The sequence below is a fragment of the Phascolarctos cinereus genome, unplaced genomic scaffold (assembly GCF_003287225.1).
Source record: "Phascolarctos cinereus isolate Bilbo 61053 unplaced genomic scaffold, phaCin_HiC Scaffold_1;HRSCAF=81, whole genome shotgun sequence".
NCBI classification, from domain to species: Eukaryota; Metazoa; Chordata; class Mammalia; order Diprotodontia; family Phascolarctidae; genus Phascolarctos; species Phascolarctos cinereus.
In genome coordinates this window covers 84,442,563-84,457,168 of record NW_027555514.1, presented here as the reverse complement: position 1 = coordinate 84,457,168, position 14,606 = coordinate 84,442,563, and the positions used below count along the sequence as shown (strand labels likewise).

Genomic DNA, 14,606 nt, shown 5'->3' with positions numbered 1-14,606 from the left:
TATTCAAGTTCCACTTAAGACACATTCTGGCTTTGTGACCCTAGGCAAGTCACTTAACTTTTCAAGGTCCCAGGCAACTCTCTAAGACCATAAGTTACAGAGAAGATATGGATCTGCTTTGCTAGAGGGAGCTTCCTTATCTAGGAACTCTCTGTACCAGTGAAATCAAAGGCCCAGTTCCAATCCTGATCATCTACTTGTTAATGTTCTTGTGATTCTCAAATGAGATACTATAAGTAAGCTGTTTTGCACACTTTAAAATGTTATATAAAAATTATTTGTTATTATCAATGTATTACTACATTATAACAATAATAACTTTAAAAACATGGTCCCCAACTTCAAAGGTCTTATAAGCCTGTTGTGATGGTACATATGTAGGAAAAAGGAAAAATATTCATAACTGTAATAAAGTATATAATCAAGCACTAAATTTTGTGATCTAAAACAGTAGTTCCCATCTTTGAAGTAGAAGAATTATTAGAAAGGCTCTGAGAATTCATTGGTAAATTCACAAATATGCAAAAATAATTTCTATAGATTGAATATTTCAACATGTTATATAGGTTACTATTTTTTCAAATGAATATAGATGCTATTATAACTAATAAAATACAAAATCATTTAGAAGTATTACTGGATTCATAGTAGCTTCTTGTCATTATTTACTTTCTCAATCAGCGCCCATTATTACTACAACAACTATCAGGTAGGTTCCACAAAACAGTTTACATTAAACTGAGGTCCTGATATTTAAAAAGTTTGGGAACCACTGACTATTAGTGCTTTGGGGCTGCAGAGAAAGAAATTATATTCCTATGTGTAGTAGTAGTCAGGAATGATACTTCAAAAGAAATAGAATTTCACCTAAGCATTAAAAGATACTTAGAATTTGGATATGCAAAGAGAAGAATAACTGAACCCAGGCCACAAGCAGCCGCAGAAAGCCCATTTCCAATTAAATTGTAGATGGTAGGTATCTATCAGATACTCAATATACCACAGGTACAGTACAAACATGCAGAGGTGAAACCATCTAGTTTCAGAACTATTAGCTCCTTTGCCACACAACAACTGACTAGATGCCTTAGGGCTAAATTTAACAATCTTTTAAAAATAGGTAATGGATTTCAATTATAAATCTGCTTAGTATACCAGAACACTTAAGTATAACAATATATTTAGTATACCATGTTCATAATCATTAGCACTAGAATGAAAAATTTACATTAAAGCATTTCCACTTGCCTGATTTCCTCTTGTACCTTGTGATGATGAAGTATGAAACAATGTAGAGAACAGCAAACAGAAGAAAGCATATCTGAAATAAAGTTTAACAGATCACCAGTCTGATACATAAATCACCAAAACAATCTATACAATAAGAACTGTTTAAAACAACTTCAAAAGATTAAAAGTATTTAAATAGAAGGCTAAGATAGAAATTGTCATTTTTGAAACAAAGCAACAGTTTTTGTGGTAACAAAAATTTAGAAGCAAAGCGGGGAACTGCTTAAAGAACAGCGTTTGAACAAACTATGGAATGCAAATGTAATAAATATTAAAATGATGAATATGAGGAACTGAGAAATACATGAGAAAACACGAACTGATAAAAAGCTGAAACAACAATACACATAACAACGATAATGTAAATTAAAATGCTAAAAAGAAGCCAAAGTGAATGATTATAATGATCAATGTCTCAGAGGACATTTTGGTAGAGAAGTAGTGGACAAAATTTTGCATACATCATCAAACCTGTTGTCTATTAGTCTTGCTTTTTCTTTATTACAAGGAGAAAGATCTATCTGGAGATAACTGTGATGTAAAAACAAAAGGTATCTCAAAACTTTGTTTAAAACTTGTTTTTCTAAGTATGTTTACATTTTTCTGTGCATTTATGTGAGCTATTGCTATCCTGGTTTCATTTACATGACAATTTTCTGTTCTTTAAAATTTCTAATTGAAATTCCTGACATATAATAAGAAGAACCTACATTTCTATAGTACTTTTCTAACTTATCTGAAGAGTAGGTAGGCTAGTGGGTTATTTTTACACCTTAAACTATTAACTAATTGAGAAAAATGAGAAAATTGAAGAACAGAGAACTTAAGTAACTTGCCCACACTCATGCAACTAATAATGTAGGGCCAGAATTAGAACCCAGGTTTTCTGTTGATTATCTCTAATTTAGTGTGTATAGATCTTATTTGTACATAATTGTTTTCATGTTGTCTAATCCATTTGACTCGGAACTCCTCTAGAGTACAGACCATCTTTTGCCTTTCTTTTTTTTTTTTGCCCAGTACTTTAGCACAGTGCCTGACACCTAGTAGATATTTAATAAATATTTACTGACTGACTGACTTTTCATATGCAGGACTTTTTCCACTATCCATCTTCCCATGAAAGAGATAAAAAGTAGTAAGGTCACCATATCAAAGTGACAGTTTTTCACACCTGTTTGTAATTCTCTAAACTGTCAAACTAATGATGCTGAAAATATTACTTCATATAACAAGAATGTGTTATTATAAACCTTATGATGAATGAAATCAAGTTGTATTTTTGTTATATGAATTAGCAGCTTACAGGTTCACTCTCTGAGACTTGGCAGTCAGACTAGCTAGCATACTTTATTGCTACAAAAGTTACCTTTTTTTTTTTAGTGAGACAATTGGGGTTAAGTAATTTGCCTAGGGTCACACAGCTAGTGTCAAGTGTCTGAGACCAGATTTGAACTCAGATCCTCCTGACTCCAGGGCCAGTGCTCTATCCAGTGTACCACGTAGCTGCCCCCAAAAGTTAATAGGTGATTTGATCCCTAAGGACACTCACTTAAACAGAGGGAGGAAATGTATGTGGGAAAGTGGTACTGGATATTGTGCTATGTAAACTCTCACAAAGCAATAGGAAGTGAGGTCACCTGTCATTGTAGGTTGCTCATTTTTCTGCTCTAAATAATGTCAATTTCCCAAAGAAGGCAGTCCCTAGGAAAGCTTCATTCCTAACTTTATTACACCAGTTATAGTTCAGTGGAGACTGATGAAATTATAGAAATTATGATAGGTTTATAATAACACATTCTTGTTATATGAAGTAATATCTTCAGCATCATTAGTTTGACAGTTTAGAGAATTACAAACAGGTGTGGAAAACTGTCACTTTTATATGGTGACCTTACTACTTTTTATCTCTTTCATGGGAAGATGGAATAGTTGTGGAATGTACCTGGTAATGCCAAGAGGAACTGCTGATCAACTGAACAATAATTTGGAATACTATCCTTAGAGAAAACACACTGTATTTGTAGTATCTTCATCAAAAGTATTACAATATATGACTTGGGAGTTACTAACTTGCATTAATTTTTCGACAAGATTTGTATTTTGACTAGCTAACCTCAGGTAAAGTCAATCAGATTCTCAGGCCAAATGAACTGTATTACCCAAATACTATCTCATCTTGCCAATAAAATAAATTCAATTTTTCAAAACTGTCAGTAAAGAAAAATTTGATATGTAGATAATCCCTAGTTTGGAGTTTCTGTGTGTCACACAATGCATCCCGGATGTTTCTGTTTTTGTTTTTGTTTTTTAAGGAGCCTTTCTCTCCTTTGCCTTTATAGTTAGAAAGACTTGTTATAAAAGTGGGAAGCTAGCAGTTAACCTGTTTGCCACAAGGCGGCAATTCTGAGTTGGCAACTAGGTGAAATCAGTTTTATTTTCTCAGACCTACCAGAACTTTTAAGAATAAAGGAGTTATTGCCCACGAAAAGCAAAATATGGGCCATTGTGAGGCCCTTCTGTTGAGTAGATCAGATAAAAGTCCAGTGAAAAGAGGGATCTACTAATAGAAAATTCTTTTAAAAAATTCACACTTTAAAATACTATAGAAGATAAATTTCTCAGAAGGATCAAGAACTGGAAAGGATCTTCAAGATTACTTAGAGCTTAACACCTCATTCTGCAGATGAACAACCTAAGGCCCAGAAAGAGAAGGGGGCTTTCCCAAAGTCGCTCAGCTAGTAAATAGGAGAACCAAGATTGAAACCCAGGTCCTGACACAAAGGTCAGCACTCTTTCCTCTGCCAAGGAGCCAAGTCTCATTTATACATACTCCACCGTATCTACGATTTTTTTTTCCAAGAGAACCGTATTCAGTATACATTGGTTTATTACCAGGGTAGGGAACCTGCGGCAAACTGAATCGGATTCTATCAAAGGGCAAACTTGAGGCCCTAAAGGGTCGTATGTGTTCCCCACCCCTGCAAGAGATTTCTCCAAAAAAGATCTCAAAATTTCTGGAAATGCAAATCAAAGAAATATTTTTTTATTCTAAGAGAGAACATAAGCAGGTAATTTTTTAGGCTTATCCACAGCAAATACTATCTATTTTATTAACGCTATCTGAAGAACTATACTAATTAACAACAACAATAGTAGCCCCCCGTTTCTACAGCACTTTAACGTTTATGGAGTGCCGGCCTCATCAACTCAGGGAGATAGATCTTGTAGATTTTTTAAAACTCCTCTCCTCATTTTAGATATATAGGAAACTGAAGTTCAGAGCTATTTACGGGATTTGCTCGGGGTCATACAGAGAGTAAATGCATAAGCCCAAGAAATTTCAATGGCTCTACTGACATTTCATAGATTCTATATGCTTACAAAATCTATACAAAAAAAAAAATCAAAAACTTAAAATGGGACTTCCAAATATATTAACAAAACATTTGAAACAGTCTGGTAAACAGCTTGATGAGAAACGTCCATATGCACTTCCCCATATGCAGAGTTAGACTTTGTAATTTACTACTTGAGGCAGTGAACATCAACAAATATTCATTTTATAACTGCTATGCACAATACTAATAGCAGCAGACATGAGTCACTGTTCCAGCTCGCATAGAGCCTCAACAACCAAGCTCAAAGATTCTGCTTCATCTCAGAAAAATTGCTGGGAAAAATCTTTATGAAAGGAACTCCATTTTATTTTTAAAATTACCTTTGCTCTCAATCACAGGAAACATAAAACAGGGGTTTATTTCTGCCAAAAGTAATTCTTTAGAGCTTTATTAAACTAATTACTATAAGCTTAAGAACTCAAAGTAGTCTTAAATTCCTTGACTTTTAAAATACTGATATATCAAAGCAACATAAAAGAAAATTAGTATCCTTTTCCATGCAAGAAGAATTTGAGACAGACAATACAACATATTTCTTGGAAATTACCAGGAAAGCAATGAATCTGTATAGATTGTCTCTGATCCTTAAAACCTACCATAAATTTAGATTTTCAGTTAAATATGAAATATAGGAGGAAAATGTTACTACTAAATTAATTAACATTTCACAGTAAACAAAAAACACTTTCTCTCCTAAAAACCAGTTTAAGAATTAATTTGATCTAGAATATCAAAAATTAATTGAAACTCATCATCTTTAGGATCATGTCACCATGTCAAAGTACTCAATGTCTAAAGTCACAGTCTATACCTCAAGGGATCCAAGAAACATAGACCAGATACCAAATTATACTACGATGCAGTAATCATCAAACAAACTGGTACTGATTAAAAGAAATCTACTGGTAAAACAGATTATGTACACAATATACAAAAATAAATAAATGCAGTAGTCTAGTACTTCATAAACCCAAAGACCCCACCTACCAGTGTAAGGACTCATTATTTAACAAAAACTGCTAGGAAAAATGGAAAGCAGTCTGGAAGAAATTAGGTACAGGTATATCTCAGATCTTATACCTGGATAAACTCCAAAGAGATATCTGATTTTGATATAAACACCTTATAAACAAAAATAAACATCATCGTAAACAAAATAGAGGGCTCTGTCTTTAACAAAATGGTGGAGAGGGGAAAATAGATTTTATTAATTAAAAAAATAAAATTTAATTTAAAAAAACACAAATCTTGGTGGGCTAAAGTGATCATATAAGGATTCATGGAGATGAAACTCAAACTGAGCCTGAAAGGATGGTATGTTTGGTTAGAAAGGAGATTAGAAGGGCTATGTACAGGACTAGATTCGAGAAGAAGGAGAATAGGCCACTATAATAAGTCAATAAATGAGTTGTTAACACCTATAACAAACAAAAAAGATTTTCAGTTGCATATGACCTCATAGGAACATAGATTTACAAATGGAGGGGACATTAAAGGCCAACAAGTCTATCCTCTTTATTTTACAGATGAGGAAACTGAGGCCAAGAGATGTTAAAGGATTTGCCCAGAGTCACATAGATAGTAAGTATCTGAAACTGGATGCAAACTCAGGTCCTGCTGACTGCAGGTCAGGTTTTACTCAATACATTTTTGCCTTTCTTTGCATCCCAAGAGCTTACCACAGTAGCCGGCACATGGTAGGCACTTAATAAATGCTAGTTGACTGACAATATGCCACCCCAGTTAAGGTCAAGGGGGAAAACGTGATAAGAAAGAAACAGGCATATAGTGTTGAGAGGGATAGGGAGCTAAAAATAGGCCCCCCAAAGTCTCTGAGGCCATTGGCAGAAAGCACACTATACTTGCTATTTCCTATTTCATCTTTTCATCTAGACTGGTCACCAGAGTAAGTTATCGCTTCTTTTCATTAGGTTTGTGGTTGTTTTAATTCTGTTAAGCTTTCTGGTAATTTAGTACAATCTTCTGGGAAAACAGTTGATCTGTTCTTATTTTCAATTTCTTAAAGAAGTAAGCTTAAACAACTAATTTCATAATTAAAATAACTCATTTAAATAGAGTTTTGGAGTTATAAAACATTTCTTCCACATCCACTCTGTAGAGGAGTATTACCCTTAATGTGTATAACAGGAAACTAAGACTAAGATATTAAAGCCTTGCACCTGAACACCAGCCATTTCATATTCTGTTCTCTATACCCCATGGTGTGGCCATTGCAGTCAGAAAGACCTGGGTTCAAATTCTGCCTCAGCCATTTACTAGATATTTCAACCTGGCCAAGTCATTTAAATTCTGAGTCTCCATTTTCTCACTTGTAAGACGAGATGAACTTATGACCTGAGAACCCTTTATGCTCTAGACACTTGATGCTTCCCGGAGAAACCCCAAAGAATTACAGGCTCAGAAGATCATAAATGTAGCACTGGAAGTGACTCAGAGGCCATCTGATCTAACCCTTCATTTTACAGATGAAGAACTGACACTCAAGAAAGATAATGACTTTCTCAGAGTCACACAGACAGCAGCATCAAAAGTAGAATTTGAACTCAAGTTCTCTGGCTCCAGAGCCATCTCTGTTCACAGCACCACTTGGAGACGGGCACACAGAGCTCCATGTTCACTATAACACAGACTTAGAGGGAACACTTTTTTTTTAATTTTAGATATTCTGATTCTGGAAAATCAAAGCCAATTACAAAGTGGCCTTCCCCTACATGGGAACGCCCTAAGTTCCCTGCTTCCTGTTGAATATCACTGGGCCCTCACTGCAGAAAGACATTTTTTTTACTCCTTCCTAATCAATTCCCTATCCCACTCATCACAGCAGCTATTCCAAATCTTCTCTCCTCTTCTATTACTTTGCCATCCCCTCACCCCTGCCTTCTGAACTAAGGTCTTTACCTCATACCTCTCAGTAAAAAATTGATGTCACCAGACCCAAAATCCCCACTTTTTCCCTTCTCCTCTCACATTACTCTGGGACCATACCCCACTATCTCCTCCTCCACTCCAATGTCTAATTAAGATGTGGTCCTTCTGCTTGCCAAGACCCAACCCCTCTACATGAACCCTTGATCCTATCCCCTCCCAATTCCTCCAAAAGATTGCCTCCACAATCATTCCCACCCTCTTCTTCTTTCTAATCTCCAACCTCTTCTTATCTGTTGATTCCTTCACTACTATCTACAAAAACACCCAAGTGTGCCCAATCTTTAAAAAACTCTCACTAAATGCAACATCTGACATAGTTCATCACCTCTTCTCCTGGGGACACTCTTCTCTAACGATTTTAATAACTATTCTCTCTTGGTTCTCCTCCTACCTATATGAATGTTTTTTCTCAGTCTCTTTTGCTAGATCATCAACCATATCACATCCACTAAATTTGGGTGTCCTCCAGGACTTTGTCCTGGACCATTTTCTCTTTTTGCTCTAAATTTCTCACTTGGTCATCTCTTCAGCTTATGTGAGTTCAATTATCATCTCTATGCAAATAATCTACAGATTATTTATTATCATCTAGGTCTAGTCTCTCTGCTGAGATACAGTCACCAACTGCCTGTGGATGTTTCAAACTGAATTATCTCACAGGCATCTCAAATTCAACATGATCAAAACAGAATTTGTTCTCTCCCATAAAACCTTCCCCTTCCCCAGGACTTTGCTGTTACTGCCATCCCTCCAGTCATGCAGGTTTGTAACCTCAATGTCATCCACAACTTCTCTCTTGCACTCACCATACATATCCAATATTTGTCAAATCTTGTTTTTATCTTCCCATCATTGCTCATATAAGTCCCCTTCTCTCACTCACTAGTTCAGGCTCTTATCACCTCTTGCTTGGACTGTTACAATACACTTCTCACCGGTTTTCCTGCCTCAAGTTCAGCACTTAGCACACTGCCTGCCACATAGTAAGCATTTAATAAATGCTTGCTGACTTGACAAGTCTCTCTCCCACAGCTACCAAAGTGATCTTCCTAAAACTCAAGTCTAATCATATCAATCCTTTCCCTGATTCAATGAACTTCAAAGGCTCCCTCTTACTTCCAGGATCAAATACATAAAGTCAAAAGACCATAGAATCATTTAGAGCTCGAAGAAACCTAGAAAACATCTTTTGTTTAGGATTCAAGGCTCTTCATAACCTGGCTCCTTCCTAGCTTTCCAGTCTTACATTCTCTTCCTCTTCCCTATCAAACTTGGCTATGGTTACTTTATAAGAGGTTGACAAAAGAATTTTATGTCTCCAGTTAAGGCATTTAAAATTTACCACTACCTTAAAGGCTCTTCTCCAGCAAAGCATCTCTCATACTCAGATGGATATGTAATCTCATCCACTGAAATGTTCCGTCCAATGACACAAACTATAATCCATCCACACCTGTTCATCCTTTGAAACTCCTATCTATGTCTTCCTGTAAGTTCACCACAAGAGGGTCCCCCTAACAAGCTATAGGGAGAGCGGAGACTTTCTGACATTGTAATAATGCCAGCAGAGGACACAGGCTGTCCATCCTTTGCTCTCATCATATGACCAAACTATTTTCTCTCTCACACATTTTTTTTAAAACATTCTGTACTCTAGGCCCTTCTTTCTACTTCCTTGGGTTGCTCCTTGCTCACATCTCCACTGCCCTGTGAACCACAGTAATTTTTAATTCTTCAGAGAGTGCAGTGTTCCATGACTCGTAGCCATACATCAAAACAGATAGAATATTGGTATTTTAAGAAATTGGCCTTTGTTTCTGGATGAATTGGGGATCATTAAAGGTGCTTTAGCCTTTACCAAAGACAAACCAATCCCATTCTTGTCTGCCTGCTTAATTCTGGGCTCAAAACAACGCTACAGTGCACATAGTACATACTTATAGCTGAAGTCTAAAGGCTGTCTAACTTCATGTAACAGTCTGGACATACACTTTTTTTCTATGTAGATGATTAGGCAAACTCAGGTAGTTACAGATCTCACAGGAGATTTTTCAATGTTCTAAAACAGATGCAACCAACACATTACACACAACAAGAAGCCTCTGAAGGATCTCACCACTTATAAGAAATTTATCTTCAACTGGATTACCTCCATCATAATGCAAAAACTTCTGGCAATCATTTCTCCTTATTTTATGCCTCATCTAATAGTAATGATCAAAGGATCAAAGAGGGTTCCATTATATCTTTAGAGGAATCTCTAATAATTTTGATATATGCATGAGAACTTGTTGGAAAAGAATCTTTAAGGTGGCATTTGCTTTAAATTTCTTTAATACAGTCAAGAAACAATAGAGTGAGATCTTTCAGTTAATTATATAATGGTAGAGATGTGGACCATGTGAAATATCACTTGCCAAAACCATCCTGTTCCCTTCTAATATCGTCAATGCATGTATATATGATTCTCATGAAAATGTTATATAGATGAGAAAACAGGCAAGTAGGTCAGTAGTTGTTGATGTTCTCCTGGTAGCCTTTTTCGAGGAATTAACAAGGTCCAAGATTTATTCCATTTAATCTATCTTCCTTTCTTTCAGATACCTTGTAAATCAATGCTCTCACAAATGTGTTGCCTCCGGCATAGATCTCCTCTATGTACACTTGGTCTAACACAATTGATTTTTCTATCTTTATTTTCTTGAATGTTATATATATCCCCTCTATGAATATAACTGAGATTGTGATATCAGAATCCCAATACAGTAGTTGCACTGTGCTTGATGTTAAGAGTCTGTTATAAACATCTTTGCAGGCTTTTTCCATTTTTCTTCTAATCATTGTCCTTCAACTTTCATCCTTAAATGACCTTGGGTGACTTTGGTTGAGTCATTAGTCAAGCTTTCTTTTAAATGACATTACTTTCTACTACCTCTATCTGTTTTTTGAGATGATCTGATCATAATCTTCCACCATTCTTCTCTTTAAGATTTCAAAAACAAATTTTTGATATAAAGTAGTATTGTTTTTCACTGCCAGATGGTTGGCAAGTAAGTCATGTTTGTTTAGATTCTTTGGTCTTATTATGGAAATCAATTTATATCAATTACATTTCTGCATAAAATTACTCTACTTGGCATCTACATCCTTTCTTCCATTCACATTCTATTTCTTGTAATCAATAACGTGTTTAGGGGCAGCTAGGTGGCACAGTGGATAGAGCACCAGCTCTGAAGTCAGGAGGACCTGAATTCAAATCCGGCCTCAGACACATAACACTCACTAGCTATGTGACTCTGGGCAAGTCACTTAACCCCAATTGCCCTCAACAAAAACAAACAAACAAACAATAACTTGTTTAAATGAGTCAGGATGGAATTATTTTAACTGCAGATAATATCTTTTTTTTCATTTTTTCTTCCGGGTTTTTTTTTAACTAATCTTAATCTCTGCTCTAAACATGTCAATGGTCTCAAAGTACTCACAGCTGATTCAGGAATGACTTCCACTCATCAAAAACAAGTCATTATTGCCTATCTGTTAAAATATAATCAATTTCATTTCTTCCAATGTTATTTAATGTTCAACAGGTCCAGTGTCTTCTAATTATTTTCTACAAGAAAGTATTCATTATATATAGTTCTGAGGTTTCTGTGCTACATTGCTTTGGCCTACCCCACTCCTTATTCCTGATCTATTTTTTCCAATATACTTTTCATTGTTCTCACTTATTTCTACCCTTCGTACTGATGTTACTGAGTATCAAGGTATATATCAACTTATTTTGGCAGTATTTATTAAGTCTTTCATAGATCTGTATCTTCATTCTCTGTAAGAGATTTTAGTGAATATGCTACATTAATTTTCATGGTGGTCCTTTTACAAATATTCATGATAAATACTATAATGCAAGATGACTAAACTTACTAAAAAAACCTGTACTTTTGTTACCTTTGGGTATATGATAACCAATTCAACCACCTCCTTCATTTGTTTGTCCAAAGCAGAGCCTATGAGCCATGCTTTCATTAAGCTGCAACTTCCTTCTTTCACCTGGTTTTGTTTATGAAAATAATGTCAACTACTAGTACTTGTTTCCTTCATTAGTATGTTTACTCAGTGGTTATCAAACAAGGAGCATACATACATATGTCAAAAATTGTACAAGAGTCCTTGAAAAATATAACAAGAAATGTAACCTTGTTCAATGATGGTCATTATTGTCAAGAAAGGCATAAAAGAAGAAGATATATGTTTGTCAAAGGCATCTACCACAGTGACAAGATGAAATCCAGCAAAAAATCTAAGTTGAAGAGATTCCCAATTGTTCATATTTGCAGATGACACTGTGCTAATAGGATCAGCCCCAGAATAAGAGTTTTATAGAATGGGCATTCAGTATGAGTTGTGATCTTCATGGTTAGAGGGAATACCCACATCAATGAAATCGCAGACCCACTTAACAGTAACATCAATTTCAATAATAAATTTGCATATGTATGTGTGTGTGTGTGTGTGTGTGTGTGTGTGTGTGTGTGTGTGTGTGGCTTGCATCAGCTTAACCAGAAGAAAAATATTAACAAATGATTAAACAAAAATAACTAACTTCTTGAAATATATTTCCAAGTAAAAATATGCAAGAAATAAATTATCCTCTTCTAATTCTATAAATTTATTATTATTTCACTTTATCCCCAAGAAAGAACAAAATTGGTATAATTCTGAAAAGAAAAAAAATTTTATTTTTATAGGACTTCTCTAAGAACAATGTGCTAAGGAATAGGTATTCTAAACTTGATTTAAGGAAAAATCTGTCAGAATGTGACAGACTACAGATACATCAATATGTTCCTCTGTAAAATAAACAATTTTTCATAAAAACATAAGAAGAAAATTGTTTCCTTCCTGGTTACTGGATACTAGTACAGAGATATAAATTTTCTACCCATACTTTGCAATGTGAATCTATCATCCTTTGTGTCCTGTATCTAAGTATCAAAACAAGAATTACAAAAAGGACACAGTGGCCATATACTTAAGGACAAAGTTTTAAAAAAATAGCACAATATTTTTGGCAAGATAAGCTGCATGTTAGAATTTAGCAGAGAGGGGGAAGGTGAAGCTATTTAGAAGGAAATCTGGATGCTATCCAGTTATGTACAGGGAAACAAAAGAACAAGCTGAGTTGCAAATGTGAAGACAAGACCAAAAGGTCAAATAAGGAATATGGTTGTGACAGACAGGGTACTTGGGTGCTTGTGTTTGGGTGCTTGTACTTGGACCCCAATTTCTCCCTAGCCTCAGAAACACTGTCCCTGACAGTTTCTCCCCAGCCCAAGGACACTGTGCTTAGCAATTACTCATGAGTGGGCCCCAGCAAGACCCTTACCTCTCTCCCTGGTGCAGTTCCAAACAGCACCTGAAGGATTTATTAGTTTAAACTGGCTTTGCACTGGGTCATAAAGACATTCTTACCCACTACTAAACTATCCTACCACCCTACCTTATTATCTACATCCTGGGCTCCTCATTAACTGTATTCTAGACTGAAGACATATGTATACTCCCCACATCTATCTTGTCAAACAAGACATTGATTGGTGGCAGACTGGACAACTTTCAGTTACCCTGAACTCCGGTTGACTTAGTGATGTAGCAGGCCTAAAACCACACCTCCATCGGGCCCCGCTTGTGGGCTTTTCCTAGTGAACTCTGGGTAAAACACCTGGGCGTTAGGTACAAGAAGTGCATGTTCTTTTAAGAACTGACCACTCCTTAAGCACTCCCTAATCCCACCCTGAATCCCCTAGTTAGCATATCTGGCACATGTTTTATTGTATTTTATCCTATATAAACTTTAACTGTACCTCTCTAAGGTTGCAGGATCCTTTAAGGATCCTTTAAGAATCCTTGCCTGCTGAAAAGCATAACAATAAACTTTGCTACCTTGGCTTAAAGAATGCTTGAGTCTGTGAATTCATTCCAGATGACCCATGTACTTCAGTTTTTGAGAGGTCACAACCTCTCAACCTCTCAGCCCCCAACATTTATGGAATAAATACAGTACTTCGTAAAAATGAAATTTACCACATGTATGTAAATGTTATTGGTTCTTCATGAAAACCTTTTACTTATCCTAACAGAATAAAACAAATTCTATCTAGGTACTTTTGTAAAGAAAATCTTTAGGAGATAAGAATTTCTCTTAGCTAGTTAAATATAAATAATATTAATTAATTAGATATATATTAGATAAATATAAATAAAATATTTCAATAAAAATAATTTTAAATTGAAACACTGCATTGTCCTAGACTTATAATATTTAATGTTCAAAATCTGTAGAATGCTTCACTTCAAAATTCTGAGTTAAAATAACATATCTAGCCAAGCACATTTTTTCATGTACCTCCACACACTAGATCAGAGGTGGGGAACCTATGGCCTTGAGGCCGCATGTGGCCTGCTAGGTCCTCAAATGTGGCCCTTTGACTGAATCCAAACAGTGCTACATGTGGCCCTGAGGCCTCAGGTTCCCCACTCCTACACTAGATCATAACATACCCTGTGAAAAAGTATTCTCTGAGAAGCTATTTCTAACCTAGTAATTCCTAAAACTGATGTTTTCAATGAAAGACTACTAAAACTATCAAGCAAACCAAAATAATCTCAAACAAAAGCAAAATGGTTTCCAAATTATCTTAGAATTAATAAAAAAAGATCATGTGAGGTTACTGCCAGATGTTTTTACTTGTTTTTATTTCATTTTTAACACAAACTTGACAAACATCAAACATTTTCTTAGACAAATAAGGAAAAAAGAGGGGTTGTATGTGACACAATCTCTATTACATATTTGGAATTTTCTGTCCATAATTTGCAATGTAAATATATCATCAAATGCATTTATTTATTACAGGTAATGAAAAATTGTATTTTGGGATGGTAGGAAAAGGAAAGATACAA

General features: G+C 35.4%; 1 protein-coding gene across 4 annotated transcripts in view; it reads right to left on the bottom strand.

Annotated features, from left to right (window-relative positions):
- LMBR1 (limb development membrane protein 1) overlaps positions 1–14,606 on the bottom strand; it is a 189,195-nt gene that overhangs the window by 151,123 nt on the left and 23,466 nt on the right. For 3 of the 4 annotated variants that reach the window (XM_078152605.1, XM_021009600.2, XM_021009601.2), the window contains exon 2: positions 1,249–1,321. In XM_078152605.1, coding sequence (XP_078008731.1) covers positions 1,249–1,321 — 73 coding nt within the window. Of the gene's footprint in view, positions 1–1,248; positions 1,322–14,606 lie in introns of those variants that run through there. The other variant, XM_078152609.1, reaches the window with a different exon arrangement.